Consider the following 25854-nt stretch of genomic DNA (forward strand, 5'->3'; position numbering starts at 1 on the left):
CGACATTAGATGTGCAGTTCTTAAATTACTGATGTGTCTCCATTTTCTACCATAGTTGCCATCTTTGCAGCAATCGACACGTATACATTATACTGGTTAATGGCTATAGTATATTACATAAAGTTTAAAATTGGCGCCATGTGCACCGAACAGCCGAGCACATCCGTGTTCTTTCTCTTTCTAGTCTCTTTCTAATACTTGTCAACAATACGTATCATTCAAAATGGTAAGTTAAAAATATTTTTTAAATCTAGTTTCATCAGCAATTCTACTTATCTTTTCATTATTTTATTGTGATTTTAATTATATTCCTGGTTATGAATAAAGTATTGCTTGATCATATTTTTAGGAAAACATTAATTTGGTTGAGGTTATGTTTGTGATTATTATTGTAGTTGTCTTTGTAATTAGTTTTGCAGTTAATAAATTGTAGGTAATTATAAATAACAAAACGTTTGTTTCAGGTTAATGTACCTAAACAACGCCGTACGTTTTGCAAGAAATGTAAGGTCCACAAACCTCATAAAGTAACCCAATATAAAAAGTCAAAGGAACGTCATGCATCTCAGGGCAGAAGACGTTACGACCGAAAACAGCAAGGTTTTGGAGGACAGACAAAACCTATCTTCCGTAAAAAGGTAATTTCACACTTACCTGTAGCTTTTAATGATTTTTTAATTGTCTTCTTTTAGGCAAAAACCACAAAGAAAATTGTACTAAGGATGGAATGTACCGAATGTAAATATCGTAAACAAATTCCTCTTAAGCGCTGCAAACATTTTGAACTTGGAGGTGATAAGAAGCGCAAAGGACAAATGATCCAGTTTTAAGTGAATTATTATTGTACAATTTAACTTTAACATTAAAACCAATGTTTTTGTGAAAACAGTGTTTTATTTTGATAGTAGTGGCACATTTACAACTTGTAGCTTCAGTTAATATAATTTAAAAAATAATTTATTCAGAATTGGAGGTGCTGTTAGGTTCCACAACGGAATGTTCTGAAATTTCTTGAGGTGAGCCAGGAATGATATCGTTTGGTTTACTGAAAATATACATTTACTGGTTATATGATTAGTTGCACTCAATGCCACATAAGTATAGTTTGTCGACATCAAGACATTTTAAAGCTTTTTAGGTGACGATCACAATAACGAACTTTTGACGGTTAAACAAAAAATAAAAACGATAAATAAGTTAATCATCAATTGTACAAGTTACACTAACTCCAATAAAATCTTAAGATGTAATTAAATAAAATAAATTTTGTTTAAAATAGTCGCACTCAAATATTTAAGAACGAATATGCCAGCAAGTTATTTTTGCAATAAAATTGATCAATAAAAGGTAGTTAAGAATTACTTACTCTAATATGCTGGGATCCACTCCATCATTCTGCATTTTTAGTTTAACCGCTGGTTCAGGAACACCAAACTGCAACATCTTAAAAAATTTTTTGAACCTGGGATCATCACATGCTTTCACACCAACATCTTCTGAATTTGACACGGTTTCTGGTTTTTCGGATGCCGAACTACTATTATCAGACGTTTTTATGTCTGGAAGGTCTAACTTACTATCATTTGCAGGGGTGTCATTTGTTCTGTTATCAGTTGTCTTATGTTCTAAATTATCAAGTCCAGAAATCGATGACAACTATAAGTGACATTCAAGAGTTACTGAAAATGTACTTTACCTATCAAGGCTCTTATACTTACTTGTGACTCGAGTATTAGCAGTGAAGCCTCAATTTTTTGTATTTTATATTCGAATTCCATAAACCGAGATTCACAAGATTGTGCAAAACTATTTAGATATGACACTGTCTGCATTATAAAATGGTTAATAAAAGCTATAGTACGTTTCTGTTGTATGGGTAAAATCTATTTAAAAGACGTAAAATTTGTAAATTAAATTACAAAATTAGGTACATACAGTTTTTTTTACAGTTCCATAACTTACCTGCGTTAAATCTACGTTGGTGTCTACACCTGGAAACTCTTCCACTTGCATTCCTTACATACATATAAACAAATTAAATAAATAAAAATATATAAATATTAATGAATAACCCGCTGCCTTTACTTAGATAGATGTTGACAAATTGACATAAATGACACATATGACATATGTCATATACTGTCATTTTCATTTTGACCTTGTTCACCATTGACTATTGAGTTATAGAATGAGGTGTTTAGTAACTTTAGTAGCATGATCTAAATGATAAGTATGTGAAATGACGCCATTACTTTGAGACACTGTAAAGATTTTAAATTTATATTAATTAATATGTTATGCATAGAATATAAAAAAATAGAATCAAAATATTAAAAATAATATGATGGGTCAAATATTGAATAAAGTTAGAAATCTTTAGCATATTTTGAATAACAGATGTCGCTCATATCGGGAGTGATAAAAATAAGAGGCCTTCTTCTTCTTTGTTATGGATTCAATATGTTTCGGTCTTTTGCCGCAATGTGGTAGGACTTTCTACGAGTGCCACCAGATTCAAGTTTCAAGTCTCGTCATGTTGCATTTTTTATTGTAATTCAAATTCTTATTTTAGTTATTCTATTGAAAATTTAAATAGTATTTAAAACATTTAAACTGCTCCCCCTTACCGATATAATAATGGGCAGCAGATTAAAGAAGTATTGGAACGACGAACAACAAAAAGCCACTAGACAAGTAAACATTTTGAAAAATCAGACTTATTAAAACCGATACCTACCATTAAATCTTCCACATCCATCAGAACAAAGAACAAGAGGTGACCTGATTATTACAATCATGGGCATTTTTGTGATGTTAGCAAGTTGTTGTCGCCCAATAGAGTTAAGGTTCTGTTCAAACTCCTCAAAAAAAGCTTTACACTTTAAAACATAGGCAGAACTTTTCAGTGTATAGTTCGTGGAACCACCTGCACAGTGATATTGTGACCGCGACATCTGTAGGTTTATTCAAGAAAAAAATTGACATATTCAAACTTCAACGTGAGTAATTTAAAGTGAGTTTTTAAGTGAGTGTGTAACAGCATTTCAGTATATTATCTAGGAACTACATATTTAATTGAAATCATCCATTTCCATTTCTCGTCTATTTGTACAACATAAGTATTTGTAACGGTATGTATTCTAACCATTTATAATTATTCAGTATTTTTAGTTTAGTAGTTAAGCAATTTATCAACCTCTGTCTTTGTCAGAGTATAAGTTTTGACTTCTGCTCCTTTCAACTGTTTAATAATAATAATAATTATTATTATTATGTACACCGTAGCTCGTGGTTGTTTGAGGTTACGTTAGCCCGCCTAAGTAGGTACTTGTCCAGTAGCGAAGTATGAAAATCATAAAAAAAGTTAAAAGAAATGTTCAATTTTTATGTTGGAATTTTCCCCTGTATAAATACGACACCCATTCGAAGTTACACTTTGTATACATCTAGAAATTTTTTTAATTATCCTTCAACTATTAAAAAACAGTAACTTAACTACAACGATATATATTTATTTTATGTACAAATTATCGTACAAATATTTATAAAACTATAAAATATAATTTTCTAATAAAATTGAAAATATAAAACTTTGTACAATTACTAATGTAATTAACATATAAAAAGAATATATTTGTTCATCACAGAAATACTCAACTCTTAAAAACTTACTAACTAATACCTCTTGCAAAACTCTTAACAAGCATATCAAAATTTGGGAAATACGGGATGAAGAGGGTAGGTATTTGTGTAATATCATCATAAATTTATTAGAGGCTTTGGTAAACGTCGAGTATGAATAATAAATAGCTCGATCCTAGTTGGCTATGAAACGTACGAAACAACTACTATTGGGGCGGATACATGTTATTCAACTGACAGATACTGTCCAGCGTGTTGTTGGCCAGCCTTGTCAAGCTATCCGTCATATTCTGGTCTTGGTTGGGGGGAATGTCGGAAAACGACAAATTCTCTATCTCCGGGAGTGGAGTGGACTCCACATCCATAGTTTTTAGTGTCGCATCAAGTTCGTCCGAATTTATATTCACTCGATTGTCTAGATCGAACAGTAAGTTCTCAGATTGCGGCACTGCGTTTGAGATGGGAGAGGTGATATTCCAAACTGGGTTCTGGAGAGCCCCTGCTATACCGATCGAGGTGGAAGGGCTATTCCACAGCGGTTGCGGACTGCCTTCCGACATGTTGGAATTATTCGTAGGAATGTTGTACTGGTATTCCGGTGGTGACGGGGTGGGGCCTTGGGCAATGTAGCTTTGAGGGGAGAGGTTGGGGACGTACCCTGGACTGATGCCCCCGTAGGGGTTTAAGCCTCCGTAAGGGGAAGGAGTCGAATCTGAAAATACAAATTTTGTAATTGACAATATCACAAATTGGTCCCTTTTCTGAATTCCATGATTTACTTTTATAATTTTCAATAAGAAGCTCTAAAAATGGCCCCCTCTTTGACTGGTAGATTTGATATGTGTTTTCGATTTATTTAATGTGCATTTTTTTTCTTAATCTATCAAAGTTCTTTCAGTTTCCAAAAATTGAACCAAATTAATTAATAGTTACCAAACAGAATGAAAAATGTTTATTTCTGTATTCACAAAAAAAAACCCAAAACTTTGAATTTTTGATATAAAGCCATTTTTGACTACCTACTAAAAAACTACTGTAAACACTATGGCAACGACGACTGTAAAATCGGATTAGGCTTAAAGTAAAAGGTTTTTAGAATAGCACCTTAATTAATTATTAATAATACTAATAATAATAATAATAAAAATTAAGACTACAAACCTCTTGGTTCAGATTTGATTTTATCCATCATGTTCATGGAAAAACGACCCTTACCTAGACATAAAGAAAATAATTAGATGCTTATCTTACAAAAAGTTGACTATGTTTCTAAGCTTAGTTAAAACACAATTTTGAACTACTTGCTTTAGAAAGAGACTTATTGGACTCCATAAAAATCAAATTTACAGAAATATGTAAAACTCAAAACGTTAAATTCCAAGTCCATTAAATCGGTTTCTACTAAAAAAATTAAAATAACTAAGATTTGAAATTTACTAGAATTATATTTTAAAAAGTTTTAGTTACTGCTCTATTATGACGTGCAAAAGTAGAAAACACGCAATTGAAAACAAAACTAGTGAAAAACTGGATGGCATCTGGTAAATTTCAGTCAAGTGTTATAAAAAAGCTGTGGAAGAAAGTAAGATGTGTATTAGTGAAGAGCATATACAATTTTTTCAAACAATGCAACTGCAACATTCCAAAGTAAAATAATTTCAAACAAAAAATTTAAATCATGCAATTTCACACACACGCTTTATGTACCTTTTGTATCCTTCCCAGATATCGTGAGGCTGAAAGGCGTTTTTGACAAAAACACTGCTTAGATAAAAAATTTGTATATTTTATCAATATTATAAAAGCAGTTACAAATGTATAAAGCTTCAAAAACCTAACAATCTACTTAAAAACTCTCCAACAGTAACACACATTAAATTCTTCAACAGATAACCCTCTTTGTAAAAATTATTTAAAATCGCAACAAAAACGAGAGTATAAACTTGACTAGATCTTACGACTAGCTAAAATCAAACAGTAATTTCTAACATATTACGTACAAAAAGAAACAAAGTAGAATAAAAGTGTCAACAGTCACAAGATAGACAAAAACTTTTATTTTATCCACATTAAGATATTAGAAAATGAGCACCGTTTTGATGTAAGTATATCGGTCATTCTATTAATCAAATTATGAAGGTACTCATCCAACTATTACCAACTTTATTATCAACAATAAATTTAAAAAATATCGTTTGGTCCAAGGATGTGCAAAATATTTTTTCCCATTTTTCTTTTAACGTCACAAAACGGTTGTTTAGAAACCGTTCTGGAGTTTTTTATTATTACACTGATTTTAAGAATATATAAAATATAGACATTTCTCTAACTCTTAAATCAAATCTTGATCCAAAATGTATACAGAGGATTCAAATAAAAAGTGTATTTCCACTCTAAATAGCTGTTTGTAATTGTTTTAATATATTGAGTGTCTCATTAAGAACCTAAAACCCCTCTAAAATTTTTTGGTAAACATAATTCGAATGAATTTTTTTATATACAGGGTGTTTCATAATGATGTGCAAATAGGGTACCTCCAATACATTTTTTTGATTTGAGCCCACCCCCCCCCCCTGAGATAATTTTCAAATCTTAAAATGGCCGAAAAAATGAGCTTTTATTTTTTTTATTCAATTTTTATTTCATACTTGCTTAGATATTCCTATTGATAAAAAAGAATTTTTGCAAAATGCATGTCAAAAATGAAAATCGTTTTTGATAACTGTTTGGTATGTGTACCTAATCGACAAGGAAAAATAATTTATTTTTTTGCTCGTAAACCACTAAGTATATGGGAGAGGTAACAGAATCGACATGTTATTTTCACAATTTATCGCGTAAACCATTGGAAATATAAAAAATTCATTAAAGCCGTGTTTTCCAAAAAATTTTACAGAAATTCCTGGTTCTTGATGAGCCACATATACTTTTAACCCATGCTGAATAAAATGTCTTGAACTTTTTTGAATTTCTTAAACAAAAATTACGAGTATCATACGTCATCATGAAACGAAAACAGTAAAAAAACCACAAGTTGGTCTCATTTTAAAATAATATGTCGAAGATTAGTGATATCCTTTCATTAGCACACTGCTAAATTTTTACACAAAATTGTGCAAGTGTTCCACCCAAAAGCAATTTTCTGTACATTTTTTTTTTTATTTCAGTGGTCTCAAGTCACTGAAATTCTTGAATAGACAAATAGAGCAAATAATTTCAAGTACCACCAAATATAAAATAACCGAAATTGAAGAAGTAAAAACTGACATTCAGTACTTTTATACTGAGTGGTACGTTCGGAAATATATACCGGGATGTCCCAGAAATTAGTTTTTTTCTAAAAAATTTGACACAAAAATGTTATTTGCCACGTTTTCCTATAAATAGTAATTTGTATTTTCGGGACATCCCGAGTAAGACAAGTAAATGAAGAACTGCCCGACACCAAATATAAACCGAGACAAAAAAAATAACAACTTACTGTCAGCATCCTGCAAGTGCTTTAAAATAAGGCTAGGGTCGTCAATTTTTTGTCTCTTTCGTTTTAGTATGCCTGGTTCTAAAAACATGATAAACAAACATAAATAAAAGGAAATAAACACTGTCAAATACATATTCAAATGTTTAAAATATCAAAAAGGATAAACAAACACAAGTCCTACAAAAAAATCAATAACCGAAGCTATTATGCCTTCAAAGTTGTCCGACTGTTGTTCATATTCTCCGTCTGTGTAGAGTCTGTGAAATGAAAGAAAATCGGGCAGCCGATCACAATAATCACCAATTGCAGTGTTCAGTTTAATAATTAGCGTGACACCGCGGCACAGTGCCGAGACCTATTTCGATGCGCTAGAATCATCCGTCTATGAATACCACCTGTAGTTCTTTCAGTTCGCACCTTGTCGAGTGTTATACAGTTTTTATTATGTCAAAATGACAACTTCAATTTGGGTTCGATTCAATTCAAGACAATGTTTGAAGCAAATCTTTAAAGATTTAGCTTTGGTTATTGATCGTTTCCAAAAAAAATTGTATAAATATCAATAAATAAAGGATGAAAACAATCAACCCTTTATCCGTAAAGTAAGTACAACAAACGACATGTATTGAGGAATATACACATGTACAATACCATTCCGAAAATTACTTTAACTGACGGATATTAAGTCTTTGATGATAGTCTCGCTAAAACGTCGGAGGCTGTCAGTAATTTGCCCCCTTCTACGGGAGCGTAATAACAAGACATTTCGTCGAACTCGCTCTGAGTGGCGTGCGGGGCCATCGCCGTATACAGAGCGTAATGTTCCGCCTCCGTCAAGTCGAGGTTCATGTCGAAATCATCATTTGTCAAATTCAAAGGATTTTTATTTGTGATTGGGTACAAAGCGTTACTGTCGGGGATTGCCAAGTTCAGGTTGCTAGAGGGGGGGCTGTCTTTTAAGGGGATGCGTATACTGTTGGCAGAATGCGTCGATATGTTGCCAGAGCTCTTCGCCAAGTTACTGTTGGCTTGGAGAGATTTCGTGCTGGAAAATATATTGCTTTTAGTCGAGGGGGTGACGCTGGTCTCCCGAGAGGTACCAGGGGTTTTGCTTTTCCGGTTGAAGAGCCTAGAAAAGAATCCCTTCTTCTTGGGATTTGGTAATGTGGAGAAATTGGGCGTGGGCGGTAAACGTTTACCGGGAGGGATCAGATCGGCCTGCGACTTGGGTCTCTGTAAGTTAAACGATTGCGAGCGAACAGGTGCGTTACGCGTCGAACTGGTTCTGTTGAGTTTATTCTCCAGTGGGATTTCGGTCAGTTGGATGCTAGTCATCGAACCGCCTATGTATGTTTCAATTTTTTTGGTACGTTTGGGCGGTAGAGGGGGCAACTTCTCGATTTCGTTTTCACGCTTGTTGTTCAGAGGCATGTTTATTACTGGGCTCACTGGGCTTACCACTACCACTTCTTCCGTGGTTTGAAGATCGATTTGAATTGGATTTTTAAAAGCCAACTGTAAACTCGAATACGTTTTAGCATCATCGAAGGATTCATTGAACGGAACGTCTTGTATGGGTCTCTCGACGTCTTTTAACTCTCTCTGTAAGCGAGCTTGTGTATCGGAGTAAATTTCATCGAGCTCGGCAACTTGATTTATAAGTTCGTTGAACGACTTCTCTTCCATTTTACTATTATTATTACTCAACAAAATGTTATCGTCCTTGGTTAGTTTCACGACGTCCGCGTAATCCATTTCTTGACTCTTGATATCATTGTTATTCGTTTCCATAGCTTCACTCCAATTTGTGTTTAAATCCGCCTTATCGTTTGCGGGTACAACTTGGGGTTGGTTCTCAACAGAAGCAGCTGCCGCAGAATTTTCAACTGCCTGATCCTGCTCATTGCCCTCCACCAATTTACCCAATTGCCTCTTAGCAACCAACTTGGCATCGTTAGCAAGTATGGAATTAAAAAGATTGTAGTTCGCTTTTTTGGCAAAATTTCTTCTAAACGACCAATACGGAGGCCTACCTGAATCGAGAGGCAGCAGTTCGAAAGGAAGAGGTTCACTTGTCGCACCATCCGAAGGCCTGCGGAGCTGGATAAATACCTTCACAGGTTCCGTAACTTCTAAAGTCTTGTACCTCGGCGTCCTGAACCAAATTGCGTGTTGTTTGTGTACCTGGGACGGCTGAAAATCGGCAAACGCTTCCCAATCACCTTTTTCTTCATAAAACCTCACTTGGATATCTTCTTTTGCGACCTTGAACAAAAAAAAACGAGCTTAACATCAGCAGTTCTCAAACTTTTGTTATCGGTACTATGCCAGCGGTTCTCAAACTTTTGTCATTTTATTTGTACGCTGGATTTTGTTTACCTTTTCGCATAGTAGTATGATATCTTTCCTTCCACCGTCTACGAAACTCACACAGTCGGATAGCTTAATAATACTGAGATCTGACATAGCTTTTTTGTCATAAATGGGCTCGCTGACGACAGCTGGTAGTGGCACGGAGAATTTTCCAGGGGTGTTACCTTCCAGAAACACTTGAAAACATAATCTCACCGCGTTTAAGTCTATCGATGTGGGTTGATTACGATGCCCGAAACCAGCTAAAAATCAAATAAAATATTACAAATCCAATAAATGTTAGGAATATCTGAATTTTTTGTGTTAATTAATCTTAGAAAATTCGCAAAGCTTTTTGTAAGTATAAAACTTGTAGTTGAATAATGAAAAACACATAAATTTTCTAAGAATTATTGTTTTTTTATTTACATGTTGGTGGAAGCTCATGCAATGTCTACTAATAACCCAACTTATTGTACCACTTTAAGATGTGACATACTTAAGGCAGCCCTGCATGTTATATTGTCGTGGAATTCAACTTACTATTAAACGGATCAACTTTGAGTAGTTGCCTTATTTTTAAGGACTCTTCCATTTTCCGTCTTGTTACACATTGTACACCTAAATTTGACAACTGAATAAAACTCGATGCATCACATTCTATCTTATATAGTCCATTTCGACAGTTCTCTCTACCGACTATATTATGTGGATGTGGCCTTAAAAAAAAAAAGGTATGACGTAGAAAAGTGTCTTCTATTGGATTTTATTGCATCCATACAAAACTATATTTCGTTTCATAAACATATAAGTTCTGAAATTTGGCAGACTCATGTACGATTTATTTTTCGAAATCCAATTTGCAATGGGAAAGTTAGTTTAAAGAAATAGACAACTATATTATATAGAAATCTGGGTAAACTAAATTTGTATCTAGCCGGGAAAATGGAAGAATCAACCATAAATTTTCTAGTTTTGCGATAAAAGAAAAACGATGAAAAGGTTCAGAGGAAAATTAATTTAAGAACTTAACAATAGCAGATTTAAATAGGAATAATAAGTTTCTTTATTTTAATACAAGCCGCACCAATTGCCAACAACGCAAGAGCGCCGGCCTCTGGGTCTCTTTTATTTGTTTATGTTATTTTTTCTGGACATTAAATCCGTCTTTGGAATGTCACCTATCGATCCGACATTCGACGATAAGTTACGGGGCTATACCTTTGGCATATAATTTAAAATAGATCTTGATTTAACAGTTCTTTTAATTTAACATACAAAATTACTAAATTAACGCGACATAGTTTATTAAAATGTGTATTTCAGCTGATAAACAATTGTATGCGGTTTTCAGATATGAAAATATTGCACAATAAGTGGGTTTGGATGTATATTTAAGGCCGCCATATTGTTGATTGCAGATGCAGATTTTGAATATAAAACTAAAATCGCCTGACAATGTTTATTTTACATTTAGCGTCTTTTTCAAAATGGCGGCCTTAACTTTCTAAATGTGTAAAGATCTTCACATACATAAAACCAACACCAAAATTCAAACTACTCATGCAAGACGGGTGCACACAGTCAACACTGAAAATATGCAAAGCAGTGAAACATTCATCAACGAAAAAAAACTTACTTCGGAAAGGGTCAACTCGAATTTCTTCTCGAACTCGCAGAGCGTGCTCTATGTCTTTTTTCTTTACGCACTGAATGCCTAAATTCGAGAAATGTACAGTCATTGTGTCGGTCGGTATTTCTAACGTACATACTCCTCTCTTACAGCCTTCTCTACCTACTAAGTTATGGGGATGAGGCCTGAAATAAATTTGAACAAAAATAAGTTCTTAGTTCAATGTTTAGTTTTTGTGAAACTTGTTTTGTTCAGATATATTTCGCGGTGAAATGATTCGTCAATCGAAAGCTCCGTGTGTGATTTATAATTTTTGGTTTATGGGTGAAGAAATTTTAATGGAGGAAAACTATAATGAACAATATAATAGGTGTAGTGCATATTGATCTTTGTAAATTTTTAATTTAAAAGTTAAGTGAAAATATTTTTGTGATTCCCGTTGAAACTATTTGTTATTATGAGAGGCTTTGTATTATAATACACTAATGCAAAAAAATAAAGGGCTTAAAAATGCTTTTTTAATCCCCGATACGACCATTTTTCACCTAAATACAGTCCGTTAAAAACTACGGAAAAATTTCGGAAATTCTTTTGACCCTTTAATTTTTTGCATTAGTTTATGTAGTAGGGAAATAAATTATTATATTAAGTATATATTATTTTAGACATTTAACAGTACCTATAAGAAATGCCTAAAAAATATCAGACCACACAAGTGAAATTGGTAAAACTGCAACAGTATTCAGTAAATAATTAGTACATGTAAATCTTTGAATATTTCTCGGGAAAAAATACGGGCCTATAAATCACCTGGTTATGTGGGTGTGATCGGTACCGAGTTTCTCGTGTTTGTCTTACACTACATTCATGAGAATTATTTTAATTTATACTATAAACAACATTTCTTTATCCCAGACCATAATACAAACACCCGCCTGGCTATAAGATGTTTGTTTTTTATCAATTTATTAAAAAATATTAGTACTATTATTTTTCTCGAAAACATGAATAATAGAAATACTTAGATGATCAGATTACATTATTTCGGCAAACAAATATAGGAGACATTTATGGCAGGGATCGAAAAAAACCGTACATTTAATTAAAAGGTTATTAACAATTAAAACGACTTTAATAAGCATATTGCAGACTGTTTTTTCGACAGTTTTCTTTTCCTGATATGCAAAATATTTTAAGTAGCTGCGATATAATCATGAAAATCAACGATGCGATTTTTAAACAATATTAAACGTAAAGTTAACAATAATCATAAACAAACACTCAATGTCGTTGTCAAGGTTAAACACTTTACCTACCTACTCGTTTAAGTTTGTTATTCTACATTATCGTTAAATGCACACCGAGGAGAAAAATACACATAATTTATATAAGTGATTCAAAATAAAAACATAATTTAATTCTGTAGGTTTGTTGTTAATAGATGAAAAAAAAAAAAAAATAAAATAAATGTTGACAAAAATATATTACATAATTGTAAGTAAATACACAAAAATGTACACGATGCCTATGGGAGATGCAAATAGTTGATGAAAGAAAATATTATTACAATTTACTCAGTTATTCTTATAACGATAATGGAATTCGATATATTTCGAATAAATTCGTGTTTTTTTTCAAGAAAAGACGTATTTACTGCCTTCCAATATATTTGATATACTTATTTTTACCTAAAAATTACGCAATTGGTTGAGATTCACGAATCCCATCTTTTGCTTTCTTGTCTGGAACGAATTCTTTCGACCTCCAAGATTCAGACTATAAACGGAAATTAAAGCAGCTGATTGGTTGAATTTAAATTTATGGTGCGTCGAAAATAGGAAAACCGGGTAAGAAATAATCTGCGTTCATGCTTTCGCGCAGTGACCACACAGGTGGCGCTGGAGACGATTTTCTTTGTAACGAGCTAAATCGAAAGCCTGTAATTTTTATGGATGTTTTTACACATATTATAATGGTTTTGTTCTCAACACGCATTTTGCCAAAACGGTATTGTCGAGGTCGACTGAAAATGTTATTTCAATAATAGAAAAGACGTACTTTTTCGCCATGACCTTTAATAAATATAAAATATTACAAACTAACAAGCAAAACAAAAAGTCGCTACGTTTTCTATCGTCCAGGTTGATCATTGGACTATTTTTTTTGATTCCGAGGTTTATGTTTTTAATTTGAAACCAATGGGCGCAAACAAATATGTTTACAAAAAACCGAACAGTGAAAGAAAATAATTACAAAAATATAGACATTCATAAAAGATGATTTAAAAACAAAAACGATATATACAACAGGATTTTGGAAACACAAGAACGAGGTCTGAATCCTGAAACATTAATGTCTGATCGATAACGAAGCTATAAATTTAAAAAATCTACGGTTTGCCATTAAAACGTCATAATTAAATTAATGCCAGCGTTTATTTACTTATTTCGCGAATGGTTAATGATACTGTTTATATCTGGAAATGTAGTTAAAGAAACATAAAGATCTCGTGGATGTTACGAATTTAGATATTATCTACAACATAGAATTAATATGGCGGTGACCAAGGCCACACCTACCGGTGGTTTTAAGAGCTTAACCGAGGAATTAATGTTAATAAAAGAGTAATTATAAAATCTGTGCCATTAAATTTAATAGACAGAGCAGTAATACAAACTTAGAGCTATATATTTCAAGGGTACCTTCCTTGAATAGCAATAAAATAATAAGTTTGTTCCTTTTTTTTAACATCATAATTTTTTAAATGTTTAATTTTTCAGTCGAAATTAGGTCTACTTAGTGCGCCTTGTCTATACACTTGTTTACTTATTTGTTTCACGATCTTTCTAGAATACGTTGTTTCTTGCTTTCATGTTTTTAGAAGTTTAGTGATTGTTTTATACTATTCTTAGAAAGCTATGGAAATTTCGCGAAACAAAAAACAAATATAAGCGACAGCAGCGCTAGTGCGCGAAATATTTTGTTATTCTTGGTTGTCACAGTTGTCAAAGTTTGTAAACTGTGTATGAAATTGTGCGTTGACTGAAGAGAATATTTCAATCAACGAATTGTGTTAAATAAAGGAAATTTGGTACAATATTATGCTTATATTTGGTACCTAAAGGACAGAGATCGCTAAGAATATTTGAAACTTGCAAATGCATGACAGAGGATATATATAGGAAATGAGAGGACATTACTGTGTTTTTGTGTTTAGTGAAAGATGTTTAGTACGTACTACGTAATTATTGAAAAATTATCATTGCAAATTGGAACCTTTTTTGCGAAAAGTATTTTTTCAGAAAAAAGCAAATACTATAATAGTTATATAAAAGCTTCGGTAAAAGCCTGCCAAATTTTAAATTAAAAAATCAAAGCAAACGCTCGACTCACCTGTGGGGCGCATCCTTTGTAACGCAGGAAACTACAACGACGGCCCTGCCTTGGTGACCGACGATCTGTATTGTCGGGAAAGTCTTGTTCTCTGGAGTGCTGGAAGCTCCTGGAATAGATCCCGCGGATCTTCCTTCGCATTCATATCGAAACCTGAGCGCCTTTGAGGCAGGCTGTTCGATTATCCTTACATAAGGCTGCCTGACAACAAGAATAACAATTATCGTTAATCTATTAGTTATTTCTTACTGTAACAGTAAAAATAATATGCATTACAGTCACGTTTGACACGCATACCCACGATGATTCGAACCTGCTCAATCATTTGAAGTAGTTTTTTAATATCTATGAGTTTTTTATATCTTTAAAATCATTAACTTTCATTGCGGCAACATCGCAAAAACTATGTTGATGCTATGTCGCGGAATACCTAGTATTCTGTGATATATGTGTTCGGTGGTCTATGATGTGTTCCACTTTCCACGTATAACATTTGAATTTGGCGGGAACAAAGATTGTCATGTCTATTTGCTGATGAAGTCCACAGGGCAAATGTTTGATGGTTACTTGTAAAGTTAATGTTTAGTTGTTGTACCTACTTATTTTATTTTTAAGAGTGAACAAATATTAGCCTGATCGGTCAGTTCAAGTTCAATAGTATTAAAAGTTATTTTTATCAACGATATCGGTAAGTGAACATAACCTATGAAAGATTCAACATTAAACGCTTTCCTGAGCGTATAGTGGACGAGATTTTGAATACATTTAACGATGGAACATATTTTTATCGAAAATTTTAAAATAGAAAATGGATTGGTTAAAATTTGACGTCGCTTTCATGTGTTTATTTGATATTATGTGAGGTCTAAATACATCTAAAAAAAATTACGGTTTCAAGAAATTTACAGTTAAATACAAGGTACGAGGAATATAAATTGCAGTCATAATTTTATACGGAACTCGAGCAAGAAGCTCAGATGTTCAAGTTACTTCAATCCTATCATCTCCGGTTTATTTATAAACTCCGATGAAATTCGCTCGCCAGCTCTCGGTGTTCCACAAAATTAGACAGTCAAAATAGCATGTTCCATGCCGTAGCCACGAGCGCTCACAGCGAAAACAATGCTCCAGTAATCGGTTCCAAAACGGTTTAGTTAACAATATAAGGATAGTAGAGGAAATAATACTTGATCGAAAAAGCAGAAAAAAAAGTCATACCTGAAAGAACAGTAATATTTTATGGATGAATGAGAATTCTCGTCACAGACTTTGAAAAAGTGTTGGAGATCTTTTATAATTTGTTTTCGATGGATCGGTATACTGGTCTTTATCAGGAATTAAAAACGAAAGCTTACAAATAGCACGATAAATTCAAATTAACGGATTTGTCTATGCAGTTCTTGTACTACGAGAAGAAAGGTTGTTGCATCCAAACTGAACTTTCAGGCAGTGGCGCCGGATAGATATTTTTATGAAAGAGTAGTGTTATTTCTATTCCAGTAAATATTAGGATTTGTATTTTAATTAATATTAATTTAATATACGGGAGCTTTAAGTACAAATAACTATACATGTTTGACTTCTTATGTTGCGCCACGCCCTGTATGGCTCTTGTTATCTCGCACATCTTCACGGTCCACTAGATTTCAGTCGCCGATTTAAACGAGTGTTATATTTAGAGACAACTCGCAATTGCCTTACAGCCATTTATTTAATTGACATGGGGCAGCAGATTTCATAAAAACATCTTCTAAATTTAATGCCACGGCATTTCTTCGAAAGCCGTTTAGGCATTCCGCGAGCAAGATGACTTTTATTATTTCAGCCATATTTTATTTTGAAGTACTGCCAGGATGTTTCAAATATTTGTGACATTCTCGTGCCTCTCCCACGTGCTTTCTAAGTCATAGCACCAAAAAAATAATAAATTCCTTCGCCGTAATACTAATATAAATAAATTTGATCACCATGTGAAAATATATTATTGATTTTTTAAGTTTTCGTTACTGTAACTGTAACTTTCCGGAAGTGACTTAACATTTCGCAATACATAATGTCTAGATAGGAACAAATACCTAAACTTATTCGATTTTTTTTTGTTGGAAATCTAATTTTCTCTCAGTGGGAAGAAACTGATACTTTTGGATTTCGCAACGTGAGGTAACTTTTTATTTTCGGGATACAATAAAAGTACAAACAGAAGTGGGACGAACTTGACATTCTGCGTGGACAGAACCCTTACTCCCACATAGACATTTCAGTAATTTTGCTTCTGTCGGGACTTTCTATTTTCATCGACTGACACTGTTTATTCACTATTGTTAGAGTTGACTATTTTTTTCAGTGCAACCTTGATGATCAGTTATAGTTTTATAATCTGCAGGTGCCTTGCTATGATGTAATGCGATATAAAATTTATAAGATCTTGTGAAATAATTAAAAGCAAAATATACTAAAAATAGTAAAACCGATTATGATCGACGACACTAGTTATACATTTTTTATTTAATTGGTTATTTGTGCAACGTTGAAAAGAAAAAATAATTTAAATAAACACCGTATCTCAAAAAGACGAATTGGAGCAAACTTATTCATTTAACCAGGAACGTACATTGCATTTATAAAAATCAACGACTGACACTTTTGGCGGAAGGGGTTATTTAAAATTAATTATTCCTAGCGCGGCACGAGTTTAGGAGTCTGCCATATTGGATGTCCCATATCGAATTTCGAAGGTATAATGCTACATTTTAATGAAGAACAATACATTCATATGCATCTTCTAAAAAAATTGTGTAGTATTCTACATGCTTTTTTTCATTTCAGAGCTCAAAGAAATCTTGAAAACAACCAGTAGCATCGAGTACAATTTCTTGGAAGAGAAGAAGACATTTGAACGATTCAAAATGCAATTTGAAGGGAAACAGATGCCGCAACGAGTTCTGCGAAATAATGAGAAGACCTGAATTGAAGAAACTTCTAGTTAGAGATTTTTGAACCAATATCTTTTAAGGCTAGGAATGAGATACAACTTTACTAAACTGAATAGCAATAATTTGAACTAATAATAGGTTGCTAGTACTACATACGTAGTCTAAATCATTCGTCTTTTCATGAGGATTTTAGCGTTATCATACTGCATCTAATTGGTGCTGATCGACGACATTCACCTGTCACCGAGTCAGTCGATAATGCTTCAATTAAAGCCTAAAAAACTAGTCACACTGTAAATCCCCTTTCTGATGAATAATTCATAGCGTTCATTTAATCCGAACTTATATATTTTTCGACCTTCCTATAACGACGACCGAAACGATCAGTTTTATAATACCAAAATAACAGGACAGCGTTCGTAGAACTTTCTCTGCTTTTAACTGTCGGGTATATTTACCTTCTTGGCTGCTGAGCGGCAGATGGCGGCTGTAGGGCCGGTTGTTGCTGCTGCTGAGATATTTCGCCGCCTCCGTTGAACATCGTGTTGCTTTGCTGACTATTGTTGGACTCCCTAAAGTCCGGGTCTGTAGCAATGACTTCAACTGAAAGAGAAAATGCGGTGTTAGTAAAAAGTGCAGATTCATCCTAGAGGTTAAAGCAGCAATAAAAGTACATATACTGATTTTGGAAGACAAAGATTTGATGTTTTGAAAAATTTACATTTTATGTATGAACAGGAAATTCGAACTGCTGAAAACAACTCTAATATTTAAATATTTAACTTAAAATTCGATACTTACTGACATCACTCAACAAGTTACTGCTATCTCTTGTGGCCTCATCATTTTGAATCGCGTTATCTAAACAAAGAAAGCGTTTTAATACTTAAGTAAACCACTTAAATTAACTAGGAAGAGTCCGCGGTAAACAATGATTAAAAATAATGAAATGCGAGATCTTTTCCCAGTTCTTTTAATAGTTGTTCAGTTAGTATCAATAACTACTCAAACTGCTACAAATCTATGTGATAAACAAATGGTAAAACGGCAAACGTTCTAGTTTTCTCAATGAGCGTTTCGTTAAATAAGTTAGCATCATCTGGAGCTTAAGAGCTTGAATACTTCCGAGAATGTATGTACGAGTATAGTAAGCGAACATCTTCCAAAGTTTTTACTTACATTATTTCGTGGATAATTAAAATACCGCTATATAGTCTAGAAAACGGCTGCAAGTAGATAAATCCTTATCTAATCTCTGTCAATTGATTCAACTGACATGCAAGCCTTATCGAATTCTTGTGTGATTCAAACAAAAATAAATAAAAACTGCGTATTTTAATTGCAATTTAAAAAAAATATGTATCTTTCTGACCTCTACCGTCTGCATTGGTTGCCTAGACTGTTACGACATGACTAATCATCTAGATCGAATAGGTGCATAAATACTAAGTAGACTTGTTGGGGTCAACGATTAGGTATGTATCAGATACCTCTCGTAGAATTCTGGGTTTTCCCAGAGGTCAAGTCCCATTCTATTGTGTTTATTTTGTGAATTTCGGTTTTAGCGTCTGCGAAATCATATTTATAACCGACTAAGTGGTAGCTGAGATACAGTTACAAGTTGCTAAATAAAATTAGATAGTCTGAAAAGGCGCGATCTTGTTTATTTTTGTATTTTTTATTACTTAATAGTATTGTAGTGGATGGAGCGTGCGATCAGAAGTGTAAATACAGGTTATGTTTGAACTTTTGGAGCGTACAATTCGTCAATGATAATTAACGAGATAGATCCAATTTATTTCAAAATGAGATGTTAACCTAGTTCTATTGCTCGTTGAATGTGGTTCAACTTTTTTAGCCATAGGAAATCAATAAAATTCTAATATTCTCTTGTCTTCACTCGCAACAACTTTGTTCCGAGATCTTTGAGAAAAGGGCTATTACATTTGTCTTGATATAGACTGTAGGGCCAAATGAGTATGCTCGCCAAAGAAAAACCTTCAGTTTTGTTTCAATCTATGACAAACCTTAAGATTTCTTAGAAATAAACTCAGGAAAGGCCAAAATTGACACTTCATACTCGCAGAAAACATTTTCAGAAGTTTAATTAAATCGCAAAGTGAACTGTCAAAGCTACCCATAGTTTATAATCGAGAATCTAGTAAATTTCCTGTAACCGGATGTATCTTGAGTCAGTCGATTTCAAATGATCCGATTACTCAACCTTCAAAGTTATAGATTTAGGAGGAATTTATAAAAAATTGTCGGCACGTGTAACGAAATAAATTGAAAGAGATATTTTTCACATTGTTAAAGAAACAAATTTAATTTAACAATCTTCTGTAATGGACACCAATGCAATGTAATTAACAGCTAGAAGGGTAGCGTTGGAACAAAACAGTTGCTAATTTTCGTGAGAAGGCCCTAGTGCTGCGTAGATGATTTTATATAGAACTGGGTTTAGACGTACCGTTTGTCGAAAAATAGGTGCGTGCTGGCTATCTCAAATGCAACTATGTTTGTTTTGTTACATTGCAAGTGAGCGCAAATCTCTTATAAAATACTACTTATCGTTTGCTTTGTTTATTATATATTTCTGTTATCTCGAAATTGTGGTATGTTCCGTTTGTAAAATAATTTATTTAAAAATAGCACTTATGACATTTCAGTCTCGACATTGTTTTATTCAATTATAAAGTTATGTAGGTAGTGGTTGCTGGAAATTTTGGCAACAATGAATAATTTAAAAGTTAAAAAAAAAAAAATATATATCGTGAGATAATAGCAAATATACCCTAAGATTTTCAATCTTTTTTTAAATTTTAACACTTGTTATTTTTTTTGTGTAGCGATGAAGTGGAGTGACAAATAATATTTTCCAGAATAACAGAAGATGTTTGGGCGCCAGCATATATTTTTTTCTATTTTTAGGATTATTTTTACATTTATGTATTGCCAGTGGATATGAAATGGACTGTTAATTGTGCTGTTGTCTAATTCTATCGGAGAACGAATTCGTGGTAATATTATTATGATTACCAATTTTTCCTTGACAGTTGTCCTCTACGCTTATTGAAGAACGTCCTATACTCGGAATAAACAATTGGAAACCAGGTGGGGTACTCATATACATACATATTCACACGAATTCATTATCGTGCGATTTATCGTGCATTTCGAGATAATATTATGTAACTCACGGACAAGATAGAGAATAGTTTACTGGAAAAATATTAATTTATAAGTTCGTCTTAAATGAGTACATAACTGGGTACTTTATTGTATACAGCCTGTCCCGTAACTTTTGTAGTGCCCAGGGTTAGCGCAGAGAACAGATGGCAATCTGGAAATCTGCCAGAGGGAAGGATATATTTCTATTAAAATATCCTTGATGGAGACATTCGTGAATGAACTTTGACAATGCTAACTTCATAAAAATATAACTGTACCAGAACACGCGCTGGCCCTCAGACAATGAAAGAGAGTCCAGTTACAGATGTGAAGCTGTGCATTGATGTACGAATGCTATAAATGAAGATAATCAATGACTATAATCAAGGAGAGAGAAGGTATTAAAAGGATAGAGGGACATTTTTTAATCTTAAACGTCTGTGGTTTGCATTAATTTGAATAAAAATATTTTTTGTATTCCTAGAGCACCTCTTTTGGGTATTATCAGTATTATTCATTATATCCGCAAACTATATAGTAGGTTATCAATTATTTAATTTTTCTATTTTAACGGACTGATAACAGTGATGATCGGGAAAACCCAATATGAAGGATATTAAAAGAATTTGATAATATTTTGATTCCAGAAATCACAAAAATAACAAGTGCCTACAATATCCATGTTTGACTTAAATATATTAATTTAATTTTGATCGTCGTTCTTTGATAACGTTTTTATCTAACTGTAACTGAAGTAGTCAAAAACAATGGGTTTTTAAGTACTCTATTAATGATAGTTTTAGATTAACTAGTAATTGCCTTGGTGGGAAAAAAATAAAGGCAGAAGGTGCTATTCATTTATATATTGCAGATTCGAGAGGTCTTGGGCAGAGCTTTGAACCCCTTGAAAATTTACCCCTACAACATAGACTCTTTTTTTTCTCTACGAGACGCAATCTGTATTTGCAAGCGCCAGTAAAGGGCATGAAGGAAACCCAGAAGCATTTCATTTTACATATCGTTTAGGGTAATTGTTTAAGCACATTAGTTGCCCTTTTAACTCACCGTTCAAAAATTTAACAGCGCTAGATCTTATGAAAGTCATTAGACCATTACACTATTTCTAGGAATGTTTTTATAATCATTATGAATAGGCATTTATTAAGCAAATACAACTTTCTAAAATTTAAATTATTTTTAATGCTTATCCAAGTACCTATGAGTTTGTAAGTACTATTAGATTCATATTTTAAAGCAGAGGTTCTCTAGATCGGCGATATCCTCCTCCAGGGGCGTCCAAATGATTAAGGAGATAAGGGAAAGTACTAAACAACAAATTGACCAGTTGGTATCGAAGCGAAGCATAAGACGTCGATGAAGGGGTGGTGAAATGGAATATTTCACAAGAAATAAGATGTGGTGGCTGAAAAAATCACCGTTTTAGATAATGGACGAATATTTTCTCCACCCACCATGGTTTGTGGTTTTATAATGATTTTCAAAACAAACCGATCAACAAATATAATTTGTTTTCGCTTAGTTTTGGCATAATAGATTCACACAGGCGGCTAAGTTCATGGCAACCACGACTTATTTTCGTGACCGCGTTAATTTTCGTTTGTACGGTAAATTATACAAACAGTGACGATGTTGTGTGGAAAAATAGGTAAATTAGTGAAGAAAAAAAGTAATTGTCCTAAATTTTGTTTCCGTGTTTAGTCTAGGGCTGGGGGAAAGTCAGACTGAGAAGAAAAAGGAACAATACGACTCGTTTCACAGATTTGGAGTGTCTTTATTTATTAACGTTATTAAATCCGTTTTATGCGTTTCTGTTATTATGAGTGTACACAAACAAAACAACACAAAAACGTACAAGTAACATAATTAACAAAATTACGTATTAATTAAGCATCACCATGATACAGAGTTGCAAAATAAAGCGAGTGTAAATCCGGTTGCTGTAGGTAGAGCAAGAAGGTATCGGATCCAGTACCAGCAATAAAAACGTATAATATAAACCTTTGCCAAAATATTTTAGTTCATTCACCGTTAAAAATAGAAATAAAGTTAAGTAGGCAGAGCACAAGTTCTACGTTATGTACTTGGGAGTCCAGCAACTCAATTCCAATAAAAACAAATCTAGCATGCGTTCAAACAACAAACAATACGTATGTAATAATTACACACCTAAATTGTTTTCATCCATGATTATATATATTTCTAGTAGAAGTTCTCGAGTTCCTTGACAAAAACAGCGGTTTTTAGTTAATGTAAAAATGAGAGATGAGGATGATAATCGAACACAGGTAAATTACACGATTTTAGCATGAAACTTCCATACCTTAAACAACATAATATACTCCAATCAAACTCTGAAAGCTATCAAGGTCATCACTAATACACAGTTCACTTTAGCGAATGAAATAAACAGTAAACTATTCCCCAGCACTTGTCGAAACTTTTTCGAACTTTCACTAGAAGTATTTTGTGGATAAAGATATGTCAGGAACAGACTTGCCAACCGAAGCTGCTTCCAGAAACTGAGCACAAACTTAGTAAAATGAAGTCCGCCAGAGGAGATTATTTTAAGAAACGATGACCAAACAACGATTCCTAGAAATTCCGGCCGAGCTCCGTCTGATTGGGCGCGCACCTCGGTCACGTGCGTAGCGTAACCGACTAAATCAAAAGCGCGCAAGTTCAAATGTATATCCGCGGCGTGCCACCACTTTCCGCTCTCTTGCGCCACGACGCGCGCTGATCACGACAGACTGTTGGCTGGTTGCTGATATGAAGTAATTTTATTCCATCGCGGTTTCGGCCGGCAGGTTGGAGATGGAAGTACGACAGAGCGGACTTTCTCTACGCTACGGTTTAGGGGCTTTACGTTCAGATGACGTCAGGTTTATGACAATAATTCTACAGGTATTATCGACGATAGTTCATAAAGATGTTTATAAATAGACCCATCGCGTGTGTGGGAGGACAATGCGATATATTTTTGTTGTGCGAGATGGGTTTCCCTGCAGAGGAACTCGACCGGTGGATATTGGGAATGTTATGCTAATTGGTTGTTGTTAAAAATAACTCCCATTTACGGATAAAAGCGAATGTGACTTTAAACGTTTCGAGTAAACGTTTATTATTTAATTGTTGTCCAATATTCAGGGTGTTAGTTCCGATTCCCATTTTTCGACAAATTAGCTGTGCTTCAAAATCATGAAATAAACAGTAGATAGATTGATTATTCAGCTCTTAGTTTGGTTTTTCAGTTTCAACTTTTAGTTTGGTTTTTCAGCTTCAGCTTTTAGTTTTGTTTCCAGCTTCTAGTTTGTATTTTCAGCTTTTAGTATGGGTTTTCAGCTTCAGCTTTTAGTGTGTTTTTTCAGCTTTTAGTTTGTTTTTTTCAGCTTCAGCTTTTAGTTTGGTTTTTCAGTTTGAACCTTTAGTTTGGTTTTACAGCTTCATCTTTTAGTTTTGTTTTCCAGCTTCTAGTTTGGTTTTTCATCTTTTAGTTTGGTTTTCCAGTTTTTAGTTTGATTTTTCAGCTTCAGCTGTTTGTGTGGTTTTTCAGCTTTTGGTTTGGTTTTTCAGCTCTTAGTTTGGTTTTCCAGCTTTTACTTTGGTTTGTCAGCTTCAGTTTTTATTTTGATTTTTCAGCTTCAACATTTAGTTTGTTTTTTCAGCTCTTAGTTTGGTTTTCCAGCTTTTACTTTGGTTTGTCAGCTTCAGTTTTTAGTTTGATTTTTCAGCTTCAACATTTAGTTTGTTTTTTCAGCTTTTAGTTTAGTTTTCCAACTTTTACTTTGGTTTGTCAGCTTCAGCTTTTAGTGCGGTTTTTCAGCTTTTAGTTTGTTTTTCACCTTTTAGTTTGGTTTTTCAGTTTTTACTTTGGTTTCTCAGGTTCAGCTTTTAGTGTGGTTTTTCAGCTTTTAGTTTGGTTTTCAGCTTCAGCTTTTTCGGCTTTAGTTTGTATTTTTTTTGTCTTTGTATGTCATTTTTTTGTTAAGATACCCGGCTTTGAATGAAAATGAATCATTTTGCCTTTGATCAATATCTTAACTGCACAGTAAATATTAGGGCGGTTTTGAAAACTTGAAGGAACACTTTTTTTTTTCTTTAACATTAATTTGAAAGAAGAGCAGAAAAATGACTTTTTACGATTTTTTAGAAAATCTTCCGCTAATTTACAAACATTGATGAAAAGTCTAATGTTGATACAAATTTTTGCAGTACCCACAATAAACCTTAGTCCAGGAAAGGTAGACATAAAAAGAAGGAATAAGCGAACTTTTTCTCTGAGATTTTTTTTATAGAAAAGTGTACGTTTTGAGATCAGGGTACATAGGACACATACAGCGTTTTGAGATATAGACAAATATAATACGTATGATTTTTCGCGTTTTTTGACCAAAAACTGCCAATATCTTTTTCGAAAAAAATTTCAAATGAGTTATTCAAAATTAAATTTTCTACAAAATTCCTCCTATGGAAAATTTGTAATTTTTCATTCAACCATCGATATCTCGACAACCAATAATCGTACGGAGACTTTTCAAAAAGCAAATTAAATCTGAATAAACAAGCTAACTTCTACATTGATTGAGCTCAAAAACATTTTCCGGAGCCTGTGGCAACATTTTTTTCTCGAGGTATTTTTTTTGACTACTTAGCTAAAAAAAACATTTTTGTCAAAAGGTCTTGAAACTAGAGACTTACTGCTTCAAAATGCTTTTTTTATTTCGACATGACCATTTCTCACTGATTCAGCGTTATAAAAATCACTAAAAAATTTAAGAAATATTTTCCCTTAATTAGTTTATTTCTAATTTGTACAATACAGATACATGGTCAAGTCAGTAAAATAACTACGAGAAGTCAATGAATCGACTGTTTTCCGCTACATATTGACACTTGCAAACAAGGTTAATGAGGGTTAATCTATTCTTCATAAATACCTGCTCCGTAGAGATCACAATGGAAACTTGACTGTAGATGATATAGAGAACGATTGTTACCAATTATACGAAATAAACTAGCGCCAATTTTTTTGAGCAGATGAGGAAAATATATGGTTTAAAGAAGTCGAACGATAAAATTGTATTTCAAAACTGTTAACGATCCATTAGTGTTTCGTAGTAACATAATTTTCTAGAAGTTTCGATGATCCAATTGACAAGTGCCAAATGTACACGAACAGGCAAAAGTAATTCCAAGAAAGATAGTGTAGTTTTATATTCGATGAGCCG

General features: G+C 33.4%; 3 protein-coding genes across 6 annotated transcripts; 1 reads left to right on the top strand and 2 right to left on the bottom strand.

Annotated features, from left to right (window-relative positions):
* Positions 1–111: 111 nt before the first annotated feature.
* LOC108912007 (60S ribosomal protein L44) lies at positions 112–886 on the top strand. Its single transcript, XM_018717114.1, has 3 exons — positions 112–226; positions 465–638; positions 693–886. The coding sequence occupies exons 1-3, from the start codon at positions 224–226 to the stop codon at positions 828–830; spliced, it is 315 nt and encodes a 104-aa protein (XP_018572630.1). The 5' UTR covers positions 112–223; the 3' UTR covers positions 831–886.
* On the bottom strand, positions 875–2119 carry LOC108912005 (WASH complex subunit 3). 2 transcript variants are annotated; one of them, XM_018717112.1, is made up of 4 exons: positions 1963–2119; positions 1719–1826; positions 1367–1656; positions 875–1045 (listed from the first exon to the last, which is right to left on the bottom strand). In XM_018717112.1, exons 1-4 carry the CDS (start codon positions 2011–2013, stop codon positions 958–960), a joined length of 537 nt encoding a protein of 178 aa, XP_018572628.1. In that variant the 5' UTR covers positions 2014–2119; the 3' UTR covers positions 875–957. The 2 variants fall into 2 exon arrangements, with proteins under 2 accessions (XP_018572628.1, XP_018572627.1); XM_018717111.1 differs by having other exon boundaries at positions 1719–1883.
* Positions 2120–3521: 1402 nt separating this feature from the next.
* LOC108912010 (embryonic polarity protein dorsal-like) lies at positions 3522–23365 on the bottom strand. Of its 3 annotated transcripts, none has more exons than XM_018717127.2 (11): positions 22947–23365; positions 22793–22846; positions 18236–18295; positions 17893–18037; positions 14502–14702; positions 10019–10194; positions 9503–9738; positions 9157–9388; positions 7124–7201; positions 4804–4857; positions 3522–4354 (listed from the first exon to the last, which is right to left on the bottom strand). In XM_018717127.2, the coding sequence occupies exons 2-11, from the start codon at positions 22809–22811 to the stop codon at positions 3849–3851; spliced, it is 1707 nt and encodes a 568-aa protein (XP_018572643.1). In that variant the 5' UTR covers positions 22812–22846; positions 22947–23365; the 3' UTR covers positions 3522–3848. The 3 variants fall into 3 exon arrangements, with proteins under 3 accessions (XP_018572643.1, XP_018572642.1, XP_018572644.1); XM_018717126.2 differs by lacking the exon at positions 10019–10194 and adding an exon at positions 11115–11293 and having other exon boundaries at positions 3524–4354; XM_018717128.2 differs by lacking the exons at positions 10019–10194; positions 22793–22846 and adding an exon at positions 11115–11293 and having other exon boundaries at positions 3525–4354.
* Positions 23366–25854: the final 2489 nt, after the last annotated feature.

This window comes from Anoplophora glabripennis, unplaced genomic scaffold (assembly GCF_000390285.2).
Source record: "Anoplophora glabripennis isolate ALB-LARVAE unplaced genomic scaffold, Agla_2.0 scaffold88, whole genome shotgun sequence".
In the NCBI taxonomy this organism is placed as follows: domain Eukaryota; kingdom Metazoa; phylum Arthropoda; class Insecta; order Coleoptera; family Cerambycidae; genus Anoplophora; species Anoplophora glabripennis.

What these genes read in the sequence shown, in the direction of transcription:
- LOC108912007 (XM_018717114.1), top strand. An exon ending in AACCTATCTTCCGTAAAAAG is followed by an intron (nt 639 to 692) that starts GTAATTTCACAC and finishes GTCTTCTTTTAG; the next exon opens with GCAAAAACCACAAAGAAAAT.
- LOC108912005 (XM_018717111.1), bottom strand. Translation starts at nt 2,013, where the DNA reads ATGCAAGTGGAAGAGTTTCCAGGTGTAGACACCAACGTAGATTTAACG. An exon ending in CCAACGTAGATTTAACGCAG is followed by an intron (nt 1,884 to 1,962) that starts GTAAGTTATGGA and finishes TCTTTTAAATAG; the next exon opens with ATTTTACCCATACAACAGAA. An exon ending in GTGGATCCCAGCATATTAGA is followed by an intron (nt 1,046 to 1,366) that starts GTAAGTAATTCT and finishes GTATATTTTCAG; the next exon opens with TAAACCAAACGATATCATTC.
- LOC108912010 (XM_018717126.2), bottom strand. An exon ending in TCGAGTTGACCCTTTCCGAA is followed by an intron (nt 9,739 to 11,114) that starts GTAAGTTTTTTT and finishes TTTGATTTTTAG; the next exon opens with CTGGTTTCGGGCATCGTAAT. An exon ending in AATCAAATCTGAACCAAGAG is followed by an intron (nt 4,355 to 4,803) that starts GTTTGTAGTCTT and finishes TTGTATTTTCAG; the next exon opens with ATTCGACTCCTTCCCCTTAC.